The sequence below is a fragment of the Gopherus flavomarginatus genome, chromosome 1, assembly GCF_025201925.1.
Source record: "Gopherus flavomarginatus isolate rGopFla2 chromosome 1, rGopFla2.mat.asm, whole genome shotgun sequence".
Lineage (NCBI taxonomy): Eukaryota > Metazoa > Chordata > Testudines > Testudinidae > Gopherus > Gopherus flavomarginatus.
The window spans coordinates 334,346,112-334,367,685 of NC_066617.1; the positions used below are offsets into that span (position 1 = coordinate 334,346,112).

Genomic DNA, 21,574 nt, shown 5'->3' on the forward strand with positions numbered 1-21,574 from the left:
TCTGATGATGCTCTTTCCTTCCTGAGGGTCAAGAAAGCAAAACCAAGTGCATACAGGGTGCGGGGGAGGAATGATGTACACCTCACCAGGGGCCATGCTGGCATTTCAAGTGACCTGCTGCCACAGAGGGGAGCAGTAAGACCCCTGTATTTGAGGACCAAGTGGCTCAGGCGATTGAACATGGGATATGGAGCCATTCAAATCCAGCCTTGATTGGCAGTGCCTGAAGGTTGTCATCAGCTGCTGGCAGTTTGTTGAGTGATCAAAAATGAGGTGCTGGTGTCAGTCCAGCTCCTAGGGGGAAGACGGCCACATCTCAATTGGCAGCATGAACAGAAAGGCCATGAGCAGAGACTGAATTAAGAGGCTGGCCCCTGCAGCTGAGAGGCAGGAATGCTGGCAGGAGAGCATGAGGGAAAGCTGCATGGCTTTTCCCTTGTTGATGATTGCAAGGGCTGTGGAGCTGGCGCCTTTCATGAATCCACAGGAGGCAATGGGGTCAGTCTAGTTCAGGGGCAGGCAACCTATGGCACGGGTGCCAAAGGCGGCACATGAGTTGATTTTCAGTGGCACTCACACCGCCCAGGTCCTGGCCATTGGTCCAGGGGGCTCTGCATTTTAATGTAGTTTTGAATGAAGCTTCTTAAACATTTAAAAAACCTTATTTACTTTACATACAACAATAGTTTAGTTATATATTATAGACTTAGAGAAGGAGACCTAAAAATGTTAAAATATATTTCTGACAGTGAATAAAAACGAAGACTCTGCACACCACTTCTGAAAGGTTGCCTACTCCTGGTTTAGTTGTAACTCACCGCCCCTGTTCCCCATCCCGATACGAGGCTGTTCACAGGAGAGTAAGTCTGCCGTGTTGCTTTTACGCAACTTTGGGGGACTGGGCCTGAGGCTCCTCAGTCTGCTCTGTGTGGTGTGCCAGTAAGTGTTCACCTCAAACCAGACTCACTCAGACAAACCACCAGGAACATTTCATTCTGTAAGGAAACACAGAACAGGATTAAAGGCCAGCAGCCTCCTCTCTGCTTGTCTCATGCTTCCAACTTCAGTTAGTGCTAAAACTTCCTGCTGGAAGGGCAGAGGGTTCCAACAGGAATCCAAGTTCTCCCAACATGCAGCAGATTAAGAACATAAGAATGGCAGTACCAGGTCAGACCAAAGGACCATCTAGCCCAGTATCTGTCTACTGACAGTGGCCAATGCCAGGTGTCCCAGAAGGAGTGAACCTAACAGGCAATGATTAAGTGATCTCTCTCCTGCCATCCATCTCCATCCTCTAATGAACAGAGGCTAGGGACACCATTCTTTACCCTTCCTGGCTAATAGCCATTTATGGACTTAGCCATCATGAATTTATCCAGTTCCCTTTTAAACATTGTTATAGTCCCAGCCTTCACAGCCTCCTCAGGTAAGGAGTTCCACAAGTTGACTGTGCGCTGTGTGAAGAACTTCCTTTTATTTGTTTTAAACCTACTACCTATTAATTTCATTTGGTGACCCCTAGTTCTTGTATTATGGGAATAAGTAAATAACTTTTCCTTATCCACTTTCTCAACATCACTCATGATTTTATATACCGCTATCATATCCCCCCTTAGTCTCCTCTCTTCCAGGCTGAAGAGTCCTAGCCTCTTTAATCTTTCCTCGCATGGGACCCTCTCCAAACCCTAATCATTTTAGTTGCCCTTTTCTGAACCTTTTCTAGTGCTAGAATATCTTTTTTGAGGTGAGGAGACCAAATCTGTACACAGTATTTGAGATGCAGACGTACCATGGATTTATATAAGGGCAATAATATATTCTCAGTCTTATTCTCTATCCCCTTTTTAATGATTCCTAACATCCTGTTTGCTTTTTTGACTGCCTCTGCACACTGCGTGGACATCTTCAGAGAACTATCCACGCTGACTCCAAGATCTTTTTCCTGACTCGTTGTAGCTAAATTAGCCCCCATCATATTGTATGTATAGTTGGAGTTATTTTTTCCATTGTGCATTACTTTACATTTATCCAGATTGTGGTACACATTAGTTTGTTGCAACACCTGGATAAATTAAAACTAGGTATTTTATCTGTTTTGTTTTTGTAAGTATCATCCAGTGTATTAACGATATTGAACATTTTAGTTTGTATTTTGCCATCTTCAAAAGTGGTTTGAATTTTTTTCACAGAGACTCTGCAATTGTCCCATACGCCACTTACATCAGCACATGTAGCAAAACTCTTAAAATATAAAGATGCTTCCCCCCATGTTTAACACTATGATTCAGCCACTTAGTGGGTCTTCTTTCCCGTCATTTCAAGAACTCTTGCTGCTCTAGCAGCTTGACAATTACGTTGCAATGAGCCTCCCTAACGTTGCGTTCCCATACCAACACGCTCAATCTTTAAAGAGGCTCTCTCTTGAAATCTGAAAAAGCTGAGAGTTGTGTGCACGCAAATTGAGAATGAGCATATTAACTAGAAGGGCCCAGTTACTTTCATAATCAAAATGCAATGAACCAAGACTAGTCTACAGTGGTTAATGGCACCTTCAGCTCTGATAGATCAAAGCAGTTGTACAGTCTGCAGGTACTTAAAACCATAAAGGTCAGTTGTGTCTCAGTGTTTTACTATCCAGGCACCTCCAAACTGTTACTCTTGAGCTGATTATAGTAGCTCAGGTTTCTTGTCTTCTTAGCAGTTTGTCATAATGACTAAGGAAGTGATTGCAATGCAGTTAAGGGTTAATTTTGCCTTTGGCACGACTGGCAGTGCTGCCTAGTGGATAGAGCACAGACGAGGGACAGGAGACCTGACTCTGCCACTAGCCTGCTGGTGGGATCTTTGGCAAGTCCCTTCACCACTCTGTACCTCAGTTTCTCCACCTGTGAAACAGGGATAATGATACTGACCTTTTTTCCAAACAAAACCAAATGCAGGAGGCCAATTTAAGAAAGGGAGAAAAACGAATGTCTGGCCACCAGAGGTAGCTCTAAAATCACTTATGGGGAGGGAGGAATTGATTGGCACTCCAGCTGTTCCACTTTCATTAGTCAACTAAGATGGACAGTTCAAAGACATACATGGGTGACCTCAAAGAACCTAGAAGATTACAGACAGTCCTTAGAGGCCAAATCATATTCAACCAATGTATGAAGGTAGCGGTAGCTCAAAGATAGGAATCAAAAAAGTCAAAGTGACCAGCCTGGAGTCAATCTAATAAGCAGTGACATCGCAGATGTATTAAAGTTACCAAGTAAAAAAACAAACAAAACAGCTTTATTCTATGGCTTAAGCTAAGCAACATCCCTTGGCCTTATAAATGTTTCTGAAATGGTCCAGTGTAACAGACCTGTCCCCTTTGAGGTCAGCAAATAAATGCTGCTCTGTTCTAGTTGCTGACAGATTGCCTGCACGAAACAGCTACAAATGGGTTTATGAAATGTTACAAGTCACTAGCTGATGTTTGTGATGTGTTAGATACAGGGCATCTGCAGGGATTTGGTCAACATTTATAAGGCTAATAAAAGTGCCATAATAGACTGATATGCTAGGCTACACAGATCTATAGAATGCGCTTAAGTACAAATGTATGTGATAGCTACAGGAACTTACTGTTGTTTCAGTCTTAAGTGCTAATTTTAAGTATTGCCTGATACCTTATGGGCTGGAATGCCCTAAATCCCAACTTTAATAGCACAACTACACTAAATAGTGGAATTAATTATAGTCCAATTCACAGAGCACCTCAGGATTGGTTAAGGGTATCCTAAGCCACAGGGACATCAGTCCAGATATTAATCAGCAGAACATGGATCACATGCAGTGCTGGGTAGAGTGCAAGAGGTGAGGGTAAGGTAGCATGTGGGAAAATGGGAGATCTGGTGCACAGGCGATAGATCCATAAAAGGTGAGGGGTAGTTCAGCAGGAAGGAAAATGCAAAAATATCTCTGGAAAGTCAGTTCAGCCACAGCCAGGGTTACCAGATGATGGCATCCGTTTTTAGGAAACTTTTTAGTGTTCTGATCAAAGGGTTCAATCAGTAGAGGAGAGAACTTTACCTGTTAATGGGATCTTGGCCTCTAGGCTCAACCGAAGTACACCTCTACCCCAATAGAATGCTGTCCTCGGGAGCCAAAAAAATCTTACCACGTTATAGGTGAAACCGTGTTATACTGAACTTGCTTTGATCCACCGGAGCACGCAGCCCCACCCCGTTATATCCAAATTCACGTTATATCAGGTCGCGCTATATCAGGGTAAAGGTGTATACATGAATAACGTAGCTGAAACCGATGTACTTAGATCTACTTACCACGGTGTCTTCACTATGGTAAGTCAACGGCTGACTCGCTCCCATTGACTGCCTGTGCCTCTCACCCTGGCAGAGTACCGGAGTTGATGGGAGAGTGCTCAGTGGTTGATTTATTGCGTCTAGACTAGACATGATACATTGACACCCACTGGATTGATCGCTGCCCGTCCAGTGGGTAATGTAGACAAGCCCTTAGTTTAATATCTATATGTGAAGATGAGCGGATAAAATTTAGCTCTTAACCATATCAGTGCAACCTACAGCTTGCAGTGGGCTTGCATCCACATAATTAAGAGGAGATTTTGGCTCTATGTCCTCCACTTGAACAGATCTAAAGTACTTTCCACCTATATATTATGATATACATTTTTGCATTGGGGCTGTATTTTTCTTTCCTTTGTTTGATCTGTTTGAGCAAGACTTAGTGAAAGGTCCTTCAACCTTTAGAACTTAAACTCATCTATGTATGGTTAAATATAGTAGATGCTATAAAAAGTTAGTTATTTTTAAATAATTTTGCTCAGTGTTGTAGTTATCTAATGGTAGTAATTCATACATTAAATGTAACATACTTGCTCTTTTAATTGCATATGTTCTGAGGAATATCATTTCTTCCCTTTGAAAGTAGTATCCAAAAATAATTTGTTTGTTATCCAGTGACTGGAAAATGGAAAGACATGGTGCCAATTTTAATTAAGAGTAGGTGAAAGAATCAGGAGGGTACTGGTTACTCCAGGAACTAGACAACATTGCAGTAATTTAATGATGCTTTTGATACACTCATACATGACAGTCTCATAAGCAAACTAGGGAAATGTGGTCTACATGAAGTTATTATAAGGTGCATGCAAACCTGGTTGAAAAAAAAAAACATTCCCAAAGAGCAGTTACCAATGTTTCACTGTCAAACCAGGAGTATGTTATCTAGTGGGGGCTCCGCCTGGAGTCTGTTCTGGGTCTGATGAAGAGGAAATTCAATAAAAAGTGTAAAGCATTACACTTAAGGAGGAAAAATGAAATGCACAAATACAAAATGGGGGACTAACTGGCTAGGCAGTAATACACTGCAGAGGAAGGCCTGGGGCTGATAACAGCTCACACACTGAATGCAAGTCAACAATGCAATGAGATTGCAAAAAAGGTAAATATCACTCTGGGCTGCATTAACGTGTCATATGCAAGAGACAGGAGGGAACTGTCCTGCTCTTCTCAGCACTGGTGGACAAACTGGAAAGAATTCAAAGGACAGCAACAAAAATGGGATGTTAGATGGATGGGATCTGAGTTACTGCAGAGAATTTTTACCTGAGTGTCTGGCTGGTGAGTCTTTTCCACATGCTCAGGTGTTTAGCTGATCACCATATTTGGGGTTGGGAAGGAATTTTCCCCCAAGGCAGATTGGCTGAGGCCCTGGGGTTTTTTCACCTTCCTTTGCAGCGTGGGGCATGGGTCACTTGCTGGAAGATTCCCTGCACTTTGAAGTCTTTAAACCATGATTTGAGGATTTCAGTGGCTCACAGGTTTGATACAGGAGTGGGTGGGTGAGATTCTGTAGCCTGCATTGTGCAGGAGGTCAGACTAGATGATCATAATGGTCCCTTCTGACCTTAAAGTCTGTGATTCTGTGTGAAAAACTGATAAAAGGTTTAGAAAACCTGCCTGCAGAGAGAACTGGCTCTCAGTAGGAGCTACCAGTCAATGTTTTAAGGAAAGATGATTTTGATTTGGTAGTTATGGAGTGGGATTTCCCAAAACACTTTAGCAACGTGCAAGACAAGCAAACTAGGAGTCTGCCCTACACCTCAGGATATTGTGGCTGCCTCGCTTATAGTGCGACTATGGCACACCTGAGGGGTATTGATATGTGAACACGGAGCATCTTAAGGGGAAAAAAATCATAGTCAACAGTTAAATCTCTCTTGAAGACAAATGTTACATGTCTGGGATCACAACTTTTAGTGAAAGTCAGGGGGACTTGTGCTCCCAAGTCATGTAAATGCTCTCGGAAATTGCACTTTATGTATCTGCAGAAAGGGCCAAATCCTGCTCCCACTAAAGCTGATCGGTCTTTACCACACTTTTAACAATCCTGGAAGGCTCTTTTCTCATTCACTGACTTTTTTTTTAAATATATAAATGACATATTGAATGTGGCATACAGAGTTATACACAGTACTGCATTTATGTTACACATGTACCTGTGGCCACAAAAACCATTTATAGATGATCATGTAAAAGACTATCACAGTGCAGCTGGATAACAGGTAAAGATAAGGTCTGACATTTCTTTAAATTTGCAACTTTTTCTTTTAGGCCAGTTCTGCGGATGTAATATTTACTAGCCCTGCTCCATAGCATGGGCCTGGCCCAAACAGAACTGGTTACCACAGTACTGATAAAAGACAAACACACAAAAATGATAGGACTGGAGGCCAGTACATGCGATGAGAGGAAAGTAGGCTAGAAAAAATGCAGAGAGTCATAATTATGCATGATGACACTATAATGTCCATGCTCCAAAACATCTGTTAGTCTATAAGGTGTCACAGGATTCTTTGCTGCTTTTACTATAATGAAAGTAACAGTCATCAGTGTCAGAAGATGGCAAGTTAAGTAGCAATGGGTTGAAGCAAAGAAGAACTTAGATTAGAGAAAAAAATTATTCTGGAGCAATTGGGCAGTGAAACAGCCTATAAAAAAAGATAATGAAAGCATATTATTTCATAGTACTGTGCCAAAAGCACCACATTCAAGCATGAGTTTGATAAGTGCTTTCTGCTCAACATTTTATGGAAACAAGTTTCATACCAATTGTTCTTCCCTTACTATGAAAGGGATAGACGTTGGACAAAGCATGAGAAATGAGTTTTGTGAGTAGCACTCTCAGAGATACATTGCTGTAGTCTTGTCAGACTTCCTTGTTAGTGGGAAACTTGTATTTTCAATCCACTGCCTCTATTTTAGCCCTGTGATGATGCAATGTCACCAACAGCCAATGAAATGTCATGGATGTATGTAATATCACAGCAGGTGCTCACAGCTGTGCATAACTTTGGTCTTAGGCCTGTAATTTATCAGCACTCAAAACCCACTGACAGCGGTTTCCAGTGCAGTACTATTTACATTGTCATTCTTATCACCCACCCTTGTCTGTTCACCCACATAATGGTCAGTGGCTGTTGAGTCAACTCCAGGGATCCATGTTTTTGAGAGCTCTTTCCAAAGACTGGTAGTTTGTGCTGTCCTTGATTTAAGAGTTATTTGTTACCACACAATCCTTTTCAGTACAATCTACCAGGATTATGCAATTAAAAAACAGATTGATGGCAGTATTTGAAAGAAGTCAAGGTCTGTTCATACATAGAGCCTCTAATACAAATTCTGCTGCTAAAATTACTGACAATCCTATTTAACTGCCTGGATTTTCTGTATTAGGGAAATTAAAAATATATGCCATGGGGACAAGAGTTAAACCAATGAAACACAAGTTACCTCTAAGAATGAACTGACAGTCCATGAAGCTATTATGCATTTAAAATGCTTTTTTTTAGCTATACTGAATTATATTATCTGTACCAAGCTCAAGCTAAACGTTTTTATTGTGTGGTTATGAATGACATTTATAATTTAATTTCTAGCGTTTGTGTTGCTCTAGCAAGGTTGTCTTTATGAAACAAAAACAATCCAATCGTGAGAAAAGATATCTTTATTTTTTCTCTAATATAAGATTTCCATGTACATGTTTTGCAATGGTTTTTCTTAAGGTCTAAAATACTGCTAACAGATGTGAACAGTCACATCACAGAAGTAGTACACAACAGCCAGTGACGGGAGAGAGTAAGTTTATCAGGTGGTCCAAACTCTTCTCTGACAAGCTTTTTCTGCCAGAGGGGACATCAGGACAAACACTAAAATCCCACTTAATCAATACAAGTTATGTGTGTGTGTCACACACACACACACACACACACACACACACACACACACACAGAACAGACCATGACTCGTGCCACTATGTCTGCATTTTTGTATTTTGTTGGTGAAACTTTTTTTTTTTAAATGTCAGTCTCATTATGAATTCCACTTAATTTTTTTCAAATATTAACTTATAATTCACCTGAGAAAGAAGTTGCCTTACAGAAAGAAAAATAGATTGTGTGGTTGAAAATAGATTATGTGGTGTGAATAAGAATCTGGACCAATTGTTAGATGGAAATATCTGTCTGCATTTTAATCACTAGAACACGTGCAGTGTTGGCCAAATTCTCTGCTGGTGTTAGTGCCGTTTCACGCATTTATAAAAGCAGAGAATTTGATCCTACACATTAAAATGTTCACCAGGTTCCAGTCTAAAATATACCCAAACTCACGCCCCAATGTTGCAAACACTTATGCCCATGCCTAGCTGTAAACCTGGGAGTAGTCCCATTGAAATTAATGAGATTACTCATGTGTTTAAGGTTAGACATATGCCTACATTTTTGCAGGATTGGGGTCTCTAATTATCACAAAGACTAAATAAGGAATGGAAAAAAATCTCTTGAGAACAAAGGACAAGCTTTTCACACTTTAAAGAGGGCATAACAATTTTAACTTAGATCATTAACACAGATATAGTAGAATACAATTAAAAAAAACTGAACACACTAAGAACTGAATTTCAGAGCCGGCAAAACTATGTATAAATTCACTATAATTTGGTAGAAACCTTTATATGCTGCTACTGTATATTTTATATACAAAAATAAAAGTTTGTAATGCACTGCAAAAAAAGTACATACAGGAGTACGTTTCACATGTGCACAGACTGCCCAGTAATATACACAATTAGATCATCAGAACACCAGTTGCTGATTAAGTCTTAGGTTGAGCGTAAATGAAACTTTTCCCACAGACGTGAACGTAAAGTCTAGATATAAGTGTAGTTGTCTAGAAAAGCTTTAGTTAGAACAGTTATTTAAAATGAATTATTACTACAGAATTATTTACATATTCAAGCTAAACAACGTCTACAAGTATTTTATATAATTCAAATAAAATTCTTAAACTATACTACGGCTTCCATTTTTTTCTAATTTACAAAATACATAAAATGTAAGATCAGACATTTAAAAAACCCTAACTTTTAAAAACAAAACATGGCCATTAAGGATATCTTTGCTTTAATCAATAATTTGCTTTGTTTTGATATTTTTCTTCTATAGTAATTAAAAATTAGATCTAAAGATATTCCATCTCATCTTTATAATGCAAGTAATAAATTAACAAGAATAACTTACTTACATTGTAAATCAAAAATAACTTCTAAACAATGTTTTATTTTTTACAATGGTCTCTTAATTGCACAGTATTATATCTGTCCGATAGCAATATTAAAGTCAATTGGATATTTTTTAAACATTCTGATATTATGATAGCCATGTGCCAGTATTTCAGTCCTAACACACTCAAATCTTCACCAGACAAATGTTTTGGTAATTGCTTACTGTGGCGATATTGGTGCCTAGACTTGAAAACCTTCACATCCACCATCCCAGCCAATAATGCTCCTTCATAAGTCTGTCACTTTCCTAAGGTAAAGGCTGCAGACTTTTAGGTTTGACTAAATAAGATACTCTGGTTTTCATCCACATCTTTATTTTTAGATGATATTCTCCTCCTACCCCTAAGGCCAAACTCTCCTCTTCTCTTTGTATATTCACATACACCTTCCAAGAAGGGCCCAAAACACAGCAACAATTCACTTCCTGACCTTCTAGTGTGAGTGCCACCTGTAGTCACTCTAAGCCTGAACAATATTTTATTAGGCTGAATGTGAAACTTTCAGCTCTGCCATCACAATTGCTAGGGTTTGGTTTGGTTTGGTTTGGTTTGACTTTTTAATTTAGGCATAGTGCACAGAAGAGGTTACCTGCAAAGTCAAGATTTTACCTCAGAAGAACAGTAGTTGGTTGTAACTGAGATTTAAAGATAAAAGGAAGAATGCTTTAAAAATCTTACACAGTGGGAACAGTGGTTAACACTGGCTTTGATATAAAATATGGGCCAAACTCAGTCTTGGTGTTATTTCACTGAAGTTAAAACACTAGAGAAAAAAGAATTGCCTATGCACGTTTAATTAATTTTAAAAAAAGTTATCTTTGAGATGTGTTTAAAAAGCTAATATTGACAATCTAGCTAGATAAATAAAAGTTGTGAGTGGATGTATTTTGGAAATGTGTACCCTTTAAAATATTGTGCATCTATAAAAGCAGTGTTTTATTTTTAAAATACATAATTTATGGTAAATGTATCAAAATAATTCTCCTAAAAATACTGCAGACAAAGTAAAATGTTCCCCTCTCTTCAATGATGGCATAAGGCTTTGCTCTGAATACTTTATCCACACATGAAAGCCATATTATTCAAACAGAACAAAAGCAAGCAGTCAATATCCCAGTTTGACGTCTTAAATATATATATAAATCACACCTTATTTTACAGTTTATTATTTGCATCAATGCATTTAACATAAAACAAATGTAAAGTTTCACAGGTATTATCACTGTCCTATAGGTACTGGTGTGTCATTTCTCTAAGCTATTAAATAGCTAGAGTGAACTCTTCCCGGATGACGAGCTCACGGAAGGTATTGCTCATTTGGTTTTATTACTCACAAAGAGAGATATACCAACAGGCAATATTTTGTCAGCAGTAAATTTCCTTTGCACAATATAACAAAGCTTGAATTGAACTAGCATATCATGATACAATATTAAAAGCTGCCAAATAACGCTTGTTCTTACATGTTGTAAAGCAATTTTAGTGCTTTAGGACAAAGCACAATTTGACATGGTATAAAAGAATGCTTCTAGCAATCAACTTGCTTTAAATGATTCAATACCGTATTAAATATACAAGGAAGCATCCAATGCTGATAGCTCTTATCTGTGCACTGCAGCATACAGTGCCATGTTACTCCTCTCACTGTTTTAATAATGTGGCCAAGAGTAATGATTTAATATTATATATCAAATTGCTACATGTATTAGGAGACTTTCTGACTGAAAAAAAAAAATGAAATGCATTTATTACATATACATCTCTTCAAATGTTTAAAGGAATTCAGCTTTTGGTAGAAGTTAATTCATACATACAAATAGAAATGTAGAAATGCAGTAGAGACAAAACTCTAGTATAATCCTTATTAAAACAGATGCACCTACACTATCGTGTACTACTTACAAGCGTAATGTGATTAAAAAATCTTAGTGTACAACTAAGACAAGACTCACTTACTGTTTATAACCTCAGAGTCACATTTTACTAACCTCTACATTAAAACATGTTCTACAGATAGTGACCAACAAAATCAAGGGAAAAAATATTGTCACAGGTTAACAGGTTTGTCCCTTAAACTTCTCAAGATAGCTTATGTACAGCACCACCTGTATTGTGTTACAAGGGATAGATGAATGCAGATCCCACCTCAAAAAATCAACCATAAAAGCTATAGAGAAGAAACCTTTCTGAATTAAGTTTGCTGAACATGGTTCAGATTATTGAATACGTCTATAAGCTCAATGCTTTTTAGAAGCATTTACTGTATACCCTAATCCTACTTCTTGCAACACACAGTGTCACACAAGTAGTGAAAATGTTTTCCTATTCAAAAAGTGCTTGGACATTATTTTCAGGCAGCATTTTACCTTTATTTTAGTAAGTTCACATTAGGTATGCTTTAGAAGGAAGAAAAGGCCAATAGCTTTTTTAAAAACAAAATGATAAAAATATAAAATTGAGACAGACACTTATCTAAATAAATTACTGTAGTTTTATTTGTCTAACTCTATTCTAGATTGAAATCTATTATTTTAAATAAGGGATAAAATGTTGCCCAAAAGTCTAATTATAGTTACACATTTGTGTTTTAACTAGATCTACAAATCAAAATAGTTCTCAGTTAAAAAGATACAATTTGTATCAACAGTATAGGTACTTTCTGGTTCTTCAGGGCCTTACTTTAAATTGCAGCAAGTGTATCAAAATGATCATCAATTATATTGTAAACCAGTGAATTAACAACACTGAACGATGTTACTCTACATGGGATCCTAAAACTATAGGCAACTGACTATATCATGTAAAGACAACCATCTGTCAATGATTGCAAATCCTGTATAAAAAAAAGTTTGAAGCAATAGTAAAACCCATGACTTAAAACCAGAAATATCCCTTACTAATACTAGAACAGACTATTTTAATCTGTTTCTATAGCTATACTATTTGTGGCAAGAATTAGGCCTACATAATACAACAGGCCACAACTTAACTTCTAGAACATATACAGTATCTTACAAAAAGGTTTAAGTTATCATTTTCAGCTACAATACCATTACCACAGTGCAGTTAATAAATGTTGCATATCCTCAACACACAAAACCATCTTAGGCCAGCCTTAATAAATAGCAAGAAAATTGAACATTATCTTAAATACAAAACTTGCATTGAGAATATTTAGATTCGTTTAAAAACAGGTAATATTTTATGAAAAAGCATATTTTATCCAGTATACCTGTGTACAAATACAATTTAAAAAGAAAAAAAAGATGAACATAAAACAATTTAATGGAATCCTAAACTTTCAGTTCCATTTCTACTGACCAGAAGCACCAGAGCTGGATAACAGTGTATCTGAACTGAAACATTCATGGCCTGATTTTAGGCAGTTCTGAGCAGCTGCAGCTTTTATTGGATTCAAAGGAAGTTGCATATGCTCAGAATCTTTGCAAATCAGACCACCAGGCTTTGCCTTATCCAAAACGTAATGGAAATGAGTTCCTTTACTTTTGATTGCATCTGCTCTTATTAAATCAACTGAATCAAATTATTAAAAACTATTCTTAAAAGAGCAATGAAAAGTGCCATACTGTAAATTACTAATATATCGTTACCCATTTCAACTTTAACTGGTAACTTAATATTTTATTCAAAAAATAAAGTTAGTGCCATAGTAAATCTTTGTTTTCTATAAATAAATGATTATAGCACAAAGAAGCCCACAAAATAAATAAATAATAATAAATTAATTGCTGTTTAAAGTTCAAATTAAGCTTGGCTTGAAAATTGTTTGCCAGGTCTATTAAAATTCTTTCAATTTTCTGTAGATTCTTTTAATGCCTTGCAGCTGAAGGACAAACATCCAGTAAGTTAATAAAACATGTAACAAAAAAGGTAGAAAGTGCTGCATATAAACCCCTGATGCACCAAAGATTATTACTGGAGACCACAGATAACATATACACACATATATTAAAACTCAGACTGGAAAGATTTCAGTCATGAACATAACTTAAAACCATTTAAAAATTTCAAGTTAGAATGTAAAACAAGCCTGTTACTTCCAATGCATGGGGCTATACATACAGATTCCATGATACTGTATTTTCACATAAATGGATTACTGTATAACCTCCTTGCTGAGAAGGAGATCACATATGCTATTGTAGCAAACCTCCCTCAGCATTAAAGCTGAACTGAAAACTACTAGACACCACAAAGATGCATCATCTTTCAATAACCTAGCTGGGATTTTTCCACTAAAATGGCTGCAGCAAGTTGCTGAGCATCTGTCATGTGAGGATTCCTTTTCATAACAATTCTCACAAGATCAGGAGGGAAGATGTTGCATAAGTTTATATAAACCTTCTCCCGTGTGTCTTGATATCTTGGAGGCTCTTGAGGGATTCCACAGTAAGGTATGCACCAAGTCTGGTCTTGCTGCTCAGGTAAACTTTGGAAGGCGAACTGCTCGTAACATGGCTGAGTGGGGTTACTAGGCAAGGAGTAAGTCTGACGATAGCCGTACGCATCAATCCCATAACTCTGCCTATCCCAACTTCCAAGCCCATCTTGGCTGGAATAAGGCTTCCTTTGTCTTAACAGAGAATTATCATATAAACGTGAGTCTGAAATGCTATCTATTCTTGTGGATACAAGGGCCCTCCCCAGATGCACGGTCTTTGAATGTTGCAAACTTTGAAGAGCAGAGTAGTCATTAGGGCAACTAGAACAAGCACCAACTGTAGGATGCTGTAGATGTACAGACATGTATGGAGTAGGAAGTTTGTGATGATGCTTTGGTTCTTCATGACTGTAACTTTGCACTCTTGTTAAAGGATCATGGTAACTCTGCAGGAAGGGCTGTGAATTAAGGCGGCTATGTGGGTGCACATGTTGGCATTTTAAGTTCTCTTCTAATTGTGGGTCAGGTGAACTCATATAAGACCGATCATTGTAACCCACATAGGAATCGCTACTACCACAGCTCATACTACCTTCACTGCTACAATCAGAAGCTACAGAGCTAATCCTATAATCGGTGTCTAAGGAGAAACGCCTTTCAGGACTGCGTGGACCAGAGATACTTAGATTTGAATAAGCGTTCAGCATAGAGTAGTAGCCTACGTCCACTGGAGACTCACATTTTGGGTACTGCTCATAAGGCATTGGCGTTCCATGATTTTTGGTTGCCATCATCATTGGAGGATATTGTCCCTGTGGTCTTTGATCCTGAGGTGGGAAATGAACCCCGGATGGAAGGCCATTGCTTAAAGGTGCAGTACTTTGGGGTTTTACAACTGAAGAATTTGGTAAACTAACTAAAGAAGGAACAGACCTGGTTTCCAATTTGTTTTTGGTGGGAAGCTTTTCCTCCAAGTCTTGGTAGACTTGAGTCCTTATACTAGGATCTGATTGCCTCTTTGGAGCAGCACGTTTGAGATCAGAAGTGCCATCAATCTTAGTGCTACAAGGAACACTGTTGCTTTTTACCAGTCCTCCTTCACTTGCAGCTTTGGCAGCTGTGCTTCTAGACATGGCTCGAAGTTCATCAGCGACAGACCGCTGAGGTTGATTTCCTCTTTCTGGGTGGTAGTATTTGCATTTGTGTCCATAGGTACATTTCTTTCCTATTAAAAGTTATACAATTTGAGGTAAAAAAGAAAAGAAAAAAATATTTAGCCATTTGAATTGGAAGCTCTCAATTTTTTAAAATTTGTGAGTGAATTGAAAAGATTTTTGAACTGTGTGTCACCGAAGTGAGGCTTTGAAACCTACTTTCTTGCTCTGTGGAAAAGATTGTGGTAATGTTCAAGAAGGTAAAAGACCTATATAGCACTAGTTTGAGACAGTGCAAGCAGGAAATATTCACTAGACTTGCCAATGTATCTCAATTCTGTCCTGAAACATCCCTCCTATGCTTCCACTTTCTGATCCTCTGCTCTCCTAAACTGAGCATTATGTGGAGTCCAATCTTGCTTTCATTTGAGATCTATGGTTTTGAACCCCACTCTTCCTACCCCTCCAAAATGTAATTTTCTGCCTACTTTTAAGTAATATCCACAACCTTTACATTTTTAATTCATTTAATTTAAAGGAAAAGTCTTCCATGAGGTATTGCCAATGAGATGAACTAAATATTATGCATGTGCAATAATCAGTCTTCATGCATGTAGACCTCATGGTTGTCAGTGTGATCAAACCAGTAACCCCTGGCACCAGAAGCTTAAGCTGCTAACATTTCAGTTGAAGGAGTCATTTTTTAGCATGTAGGAAGCTGTTCTTGGAGTGGGAATTTTTTGTAATTCCCCATCCCCACGTGTGCTTCAGTTTCCCCTATAAGTTGCATGGCTACCCAATGGATGGGTGGAGAAAGAGAGATGACACACACAACGACACTAAATTTGCTCTCAGGGAAGGCTAGGAGACATTGGTGTCTCTTATGTGTCATCTCCCGGACTGGGTGGAATGAAGTGAGTCATTAAAGAACTCGCTGAAACCAACCTAGATCAACAAGGGGTCTAGAGAGACAACATAACATTTTCAGCAGCAAAGGTGAGTAGAGACCCCAGCTCAAGAACAAAGGACGTGAAGATGTGAGGTGGAAGATGAGCATGAGCTCTGAAAGAAGTTTGGGAGCTCTCACTTGGGAACTAACTGAGGAGGTCAGACAGAGACACACAGCTTGAAAACGGAGTTCACTAGAGCTTGGCTGGGGCACTGGGCTGACCTAAGGATTTTCTGTGCTGTGTTCCAGTTGACTAGTAAACCTTACTGTTTTGAAAATGCTGCTTGAGTGTCCCTGTAAATGCTTGGTCAGGTGCTTCAATCCCCAAAGAGCATACAAATTTCTGACAGCAGTCTGTCTCAGTTGAGCACAATGAACAAAGCACATGGTGTGAAGGAGGGTGCTGAAGGCCAGCGTTTCAGCCTAAGGAGGTGGTGAGGCTGTATAGCCTTGAAAGAAGAGTGAGACCCCTGGGGAGTCTGGCCCATCAACGGGGTTCCTCCAAAAGACTGTTCTATAGTTGTGGGCATAGCACCGATCCTGTGGATCCGCAACAGTGGGGTCATGATCACAGCCAAAAAGCTAATGTATTACATACTTTCACATTAGACTAGCTTGTCCTGAGTGTCTGCAGGCCAGGGAAGTTCAAGTTCCATCTGGGGTATCACTTTATAATGCACTGTGGCCACACACATTAAACACGATGGTACCCTAAATCAGACTAAAATCTCTTCTGCACTTTAGATGACCAAGTCTAGCTTGCCTTGCAGGAGGAGCACGTAACATACTGGCTTAGTCAATGTGAACATATCTCCTTGTAGCGGCTGGCCCCAGTAACTAACATCCTGGTACTTACTGATGGCTAATGAAGTTGTTTCTTTAGTTTAAGTGATTGATACAAATACTAACACATTCTTTTCCAACTGATAAATGAATAAGACATGTCAGTAGAAATCTTGGCTCCACTGAAATCCATGGGAAAACTCCCACTGACTTCAACAGAGTCAGGATTTCAGTACTTGTCAATATAAGATAGCTCTGTAAAAACATCTTATTTTTATTGGCACAGCTATAAAGAAAGGAAGCAGTTTGGCTTTTATCTCTAACTATACAATAAATTTTGTATTTAAATCAAGTTACCATATGGACATGGTTGCTTCCTATGTTCCGGTACAATAGGTTTCTTCCGTAGAAAATTGTCAAGGCTTGGGCCATGACGGCCAAGAGGATCATCAGGAGGCATGAACCTATAACATACAACAAACGCATAAAAGAACTGAACACATTTCATTTTCATGTTCCTGTTGCAACCAAATTACAGCTGTGGACTACCCGTTACAATTTATCTGTCATACCTTATGTCAGCTTTATTCTAAAGTAGTAAACATTTTCCAGGAAAGGGTTTAACAAAGAAAACCCACATTTTGCAACTAAGAGGAAGTTGTCAAATCAGGACTATTCAACAAATGATTTAGTTCCAACGTGTAGTTTCGAAAGACTGCTTCTGCACTACAGCATCTGCTTGCCAGAAACCCTCCCCCCCCCCAAAAAAATTCCAAAAATATACTCCCTGGCTGTCCTGCAAACTATTTCACAGTCTGCAGGACTATGCAACATATCACAGCACTGCCCTATAACCCAGCAGCACCAGCCAAAATTTTTAAAACTGAGTGCCTACATCAATATTTAAGCCTGCAACAGAAGTGGCCTGATTGTTCGAGGTGCTGAACAACCCCTACTCTTCCACTGGGGTCAACAGGAGCTGTAGGTGATAAGCATATTTTAAGTTTATGCCACTTCTATTTAGGTGGCTAAGGGGAGTTATTCCAGAAGAGATAGTCCTGACTAACTCAAAGCGGCACCTTTATTCTGGAAAAAAGAGTCTCCACTCATGGAGTTAATCAGGAACAGTTAACCTATTTTAAATTCACACCCGACCTTGTTCAGGATTAACCTTCATGTGTTGAAATGCCCTAATTTAAAAATTAAAAGGTTAAAATTTTTGTCTTAAACACAAGAAAGGTCATATTGGGTCACACCAAAAGGTCCATCTAGCCCACTATCCTGTCTTCCGATAGTGGCCAGTGCCAGGTGCCCCAGAGGGAACGAACAGAACAAGTAACTCTCAAGTGATACTTCCCTGTTGCCCATTCCCAGCTTCTGGCAAATGGAGGCTAGGGACACCATCCCTGTCCATCCTAGCTAATAGCAACTGACGGACCTATCTGCCATGAACTTATCTACGTCTTTTTTGAACCCTAAGAAATTTTATATAATCTGCAAATTTTGCCATGTCACTGTTTACCCCTTTTTCCAGATCATGTATGAATATGTTGAATTGGACTGGTCCCAGTAAAGACCCCGGGGGACACCACTGTTTACCCCTCTCCATTCGGAAACCCATTTATTTCTACCCTTTGTTTCCTATCTTTTAACCAGTTACCAGTCTTTGAGAGGACCTTCCCTCTTATCCCATGACAGCTTACTTTGCTCAAGAGCTTTTGGTGAGGGACTTTGTCAAAGGCTTTCTGAAAATCTAAGTACACTATATCCACATGCTTATTGACTCCCTGAAAGAATTCTAGTAGATTAGGGAAGCATGATTTCCCTTTACAGAAATTATGTTGACTCTTTCCCGACAAATTATGTTCATCTATGTGTCCAACAATTCTGTTCTTTCTTATGGTTTCAACTAGTTTGCCCCAGTACTGAAGTCAGGCTTGCCGGTCTTAGAAATGACTAAAGATTCTTTGTTGTTCACAGAACAGCCAAAGCAAAACTATCACCTAGGTATTTTATACTATGGAATACACTCAATATACAAAGTATCTGAGCATCATGGGAATTACATGGGCCCAGTAAGTAGTCTAATCCTTTTTCAATCTTTGGGTTCTTTCCAGGAAGGTGGGAAAGGTAAATAATACATTTTGATAGCGGTTATTACCATTATGGAGAGCATTGGCAAAAAGCAGAGGTTTAGGTTGAAGGTTTAGAAGATTAGGAGCAAAGCCTGGAACTACAACATCCTTTTATTTTCTCATGTGTAGCTAATAATTTTGATGGAACCTAACATGTTAACGGAAGCCCTCAAAGTGCCCTTTTTCCATTAGTTTTCTAACAAGCGGTACAAAAATCAAGGCTACTTACTTGTCATTGACAAATGAATACATCAACAATCGCTCATCTATGAACTTCTTCCATTCTGGCTTTTCATTAGCTAGATCCCTGTAGTTATCATTAGACACAATGATACCATCTGACTCAAAGGCCAGCTTCACTATGAATCTGTCATCATAGCATACCACCCTTCTCCCCTGCACACGACGGGATGGTGTAAACACCAGAATTTTCTCTTTTTCTAACTTGCGCAGGATTTCTTGATCTAGAAGTATTAAGAAATAGTCAAAGATTTAATGTCTGAAGTGAAATCAAGAATTTGTTTATCTTTACAGATCTTAGGGTTGAGGCAAAAGGTCAAAAAGTGTTTAGGGCCAAAATATGCCTCACCTTAAAATACTTATAATTCAGTAGAAAACATCTGATGTACATTATTTTAAATTTACATTCAATCAACCAATATGTTTAAAAAAATAAATTAATTCTACACCATTTTTATCAGATCATCAGAGAAGACTGCGTTTTGTGCTCCCTTTGCTAGCTCTGCAGCAGTTAACAGATACACTATTTCCTAAGTTTGGTTATTAGAAGAGTAAAAATCTCAAACTGCTCTGATGTCAGAAGGAGAGCTCACACGAGGCAAAGGAGCTCCCTACTCTGCCCGGTACTGCGTGGCCATGTCCTATTGTATCCTGACTGTAATCTAGGTTGTCCAGTGACCGCATTCTTAAGTAAAGATAAATCTCTTCATCCTCACTTGGTACTCGCTGAGGTTAAGCTTCTGAAATTGTCCCAGTAGTCCATATTAATGGAGCCTTCTCTCTCCACAAGTGATTGACAGACAGATATGAAGGAAAAAAAAATCAGCAGAAAGATGACTCCCCCACAAGGAGTCACTGGTACTACTGCGCACAGGAACCCATTTTCCAGCCTGTTGTGAAGTTTGGTATTGTGGACATTACATTGCCTCCATTTCTCAAACATGCAGACTCTAAACTACCTTCTGACAGGGCCCACAAAAAAGCTGGCTTCACAGCTGCAACACCAAGTTTTAGAACAAATTCAAGTTTCCATCCATATTGTCAAATGAATAATGATATAGAATTTGTCTCCCTTCTCTAAAGGTCAAAATGTCTCATTTCCTTTCAATCCACAAAAACAGGCCAAATCAAAACCACAGAAGCTCCTTGATCCTGTTAAATAAGGGTATTTAACACCTTGGAGAAACACCTTGGCTCACAAAGGCATTTTCTCTGTTCCTTGTGTTGACAAGCTCGATAGGCTTACAAGCAATTTTTGACCTCAGATAGCTAAACTGCTTTTTGGAGTACAAAAAACTCATGACAGAATCTCTTCTGCCTGGAACAAAGATGTCATAGGAAGAAATGCTGGCATTAACAGATCTGTAAGATTTGTATTTGGTGTATCAATTGTTCTACTCATTAGAAATACATAAGATTCAAAGACTAGTGTTTTCAGTACCCAGTCCTCCTTTTCAATCTTCCTATTGCCCAATGACTTATTAAAATTTTGAATGGAATAGTAACTGTTCTTCATTATGGCAGGATTCAAGTTCTATCATATTTAGAGGACCACTGATAAGGCAAAAAAGCTGTGCTTCAAAGATTATGTCCTGTTCTTCAATCACCACTATTTTTACACCTATTCCATCTAAGACCTCTTCAAAACTCAGGAAGGCCACAAGTTCCAGCTGAGTTTGAATGCAGAAATTATTTCACAAGATTTATCAGGATGCAGATCTCAAAAGGTAATTGTCAAAGGATAACTGTGATTAAGTGGTTGTGTTTCCAGTGGGGAATCAGTTCTTGGCCCTATGCTATTTAACATTTTTATCAATGACCTGAAAGAAAACAAAATCATCACTGCTAAAGTTTGCAGATGACACAAAAATTGGGGAGTGGTAAATAATGAAGAGGACAGGTCAGTGATACAGACTGATCTGGATGGCTAGATAAACTGTGCATAAGCAAACAACACGGGTTTTAATATGGCTAAAGGTAAATTTATACATCTAGGAACAAAGAATGTAGGTTACACTTGCTTAATGGGACACTATCATAGGAAGCAGTGACCCTGAAAAAGGCTTGAGTGTTCCAGCTGAACATGAGCTTCCAATGTGATGCTGTGGCCAAAGAGCTAATGCGATCCTGAGATGCGTAAACAGGAATCTTGAGTAGGAGTAGAGAAGTTATTTTACCTCTATATTTGGCACTGGTGCCATAGCTGCTAGAATACTATGTCCAGTTCTGATGCCCACAACTCAAGAAAGATGTTGATAAATTGGAGAGGGTTC

At 38.7% G+C, this 21,574-nt stretch overlaps 1 protein-coding gene across 2 annotated transcripts in view; it reads right to left on the bottom strand.

Annotated features, from left to right (window-relative positions):
- Positions 1 to 10,473: 10,473 nt before the first annotated feature.
- Positions 10,474 to 21,574, bottom strand: part of ZC3H12C (zinc finger CCCH-type containing 12C) — a 59,086-nt gene continuing 47,985 nt past the window's right edge. For both annotated transcript variants that reach the window (XM_050927880.1, XM_050927870.1), the window contains 3 exons: positions 19,291 to 19,525; positions 17,284 to 17,390; positions 10,474 to 15,265 (listed from right to left, as the gene is read on the bottom strand). In XM_050927880.1, coding sequence (XP_050783837.1) covers positions 13,869 to 15,265; positions 17,284 to 17,390; positions 19,291 to 19,525 — 1,739 coding nt within the window. In that variant the 3' untranslated portion in view covers positions 10,474 to 13,868. The remainder of the gene's footprint in view (positions 15,266 to 17,283; positions 17,391 to 19,290; positions 19,526 to 21,574) is intronic.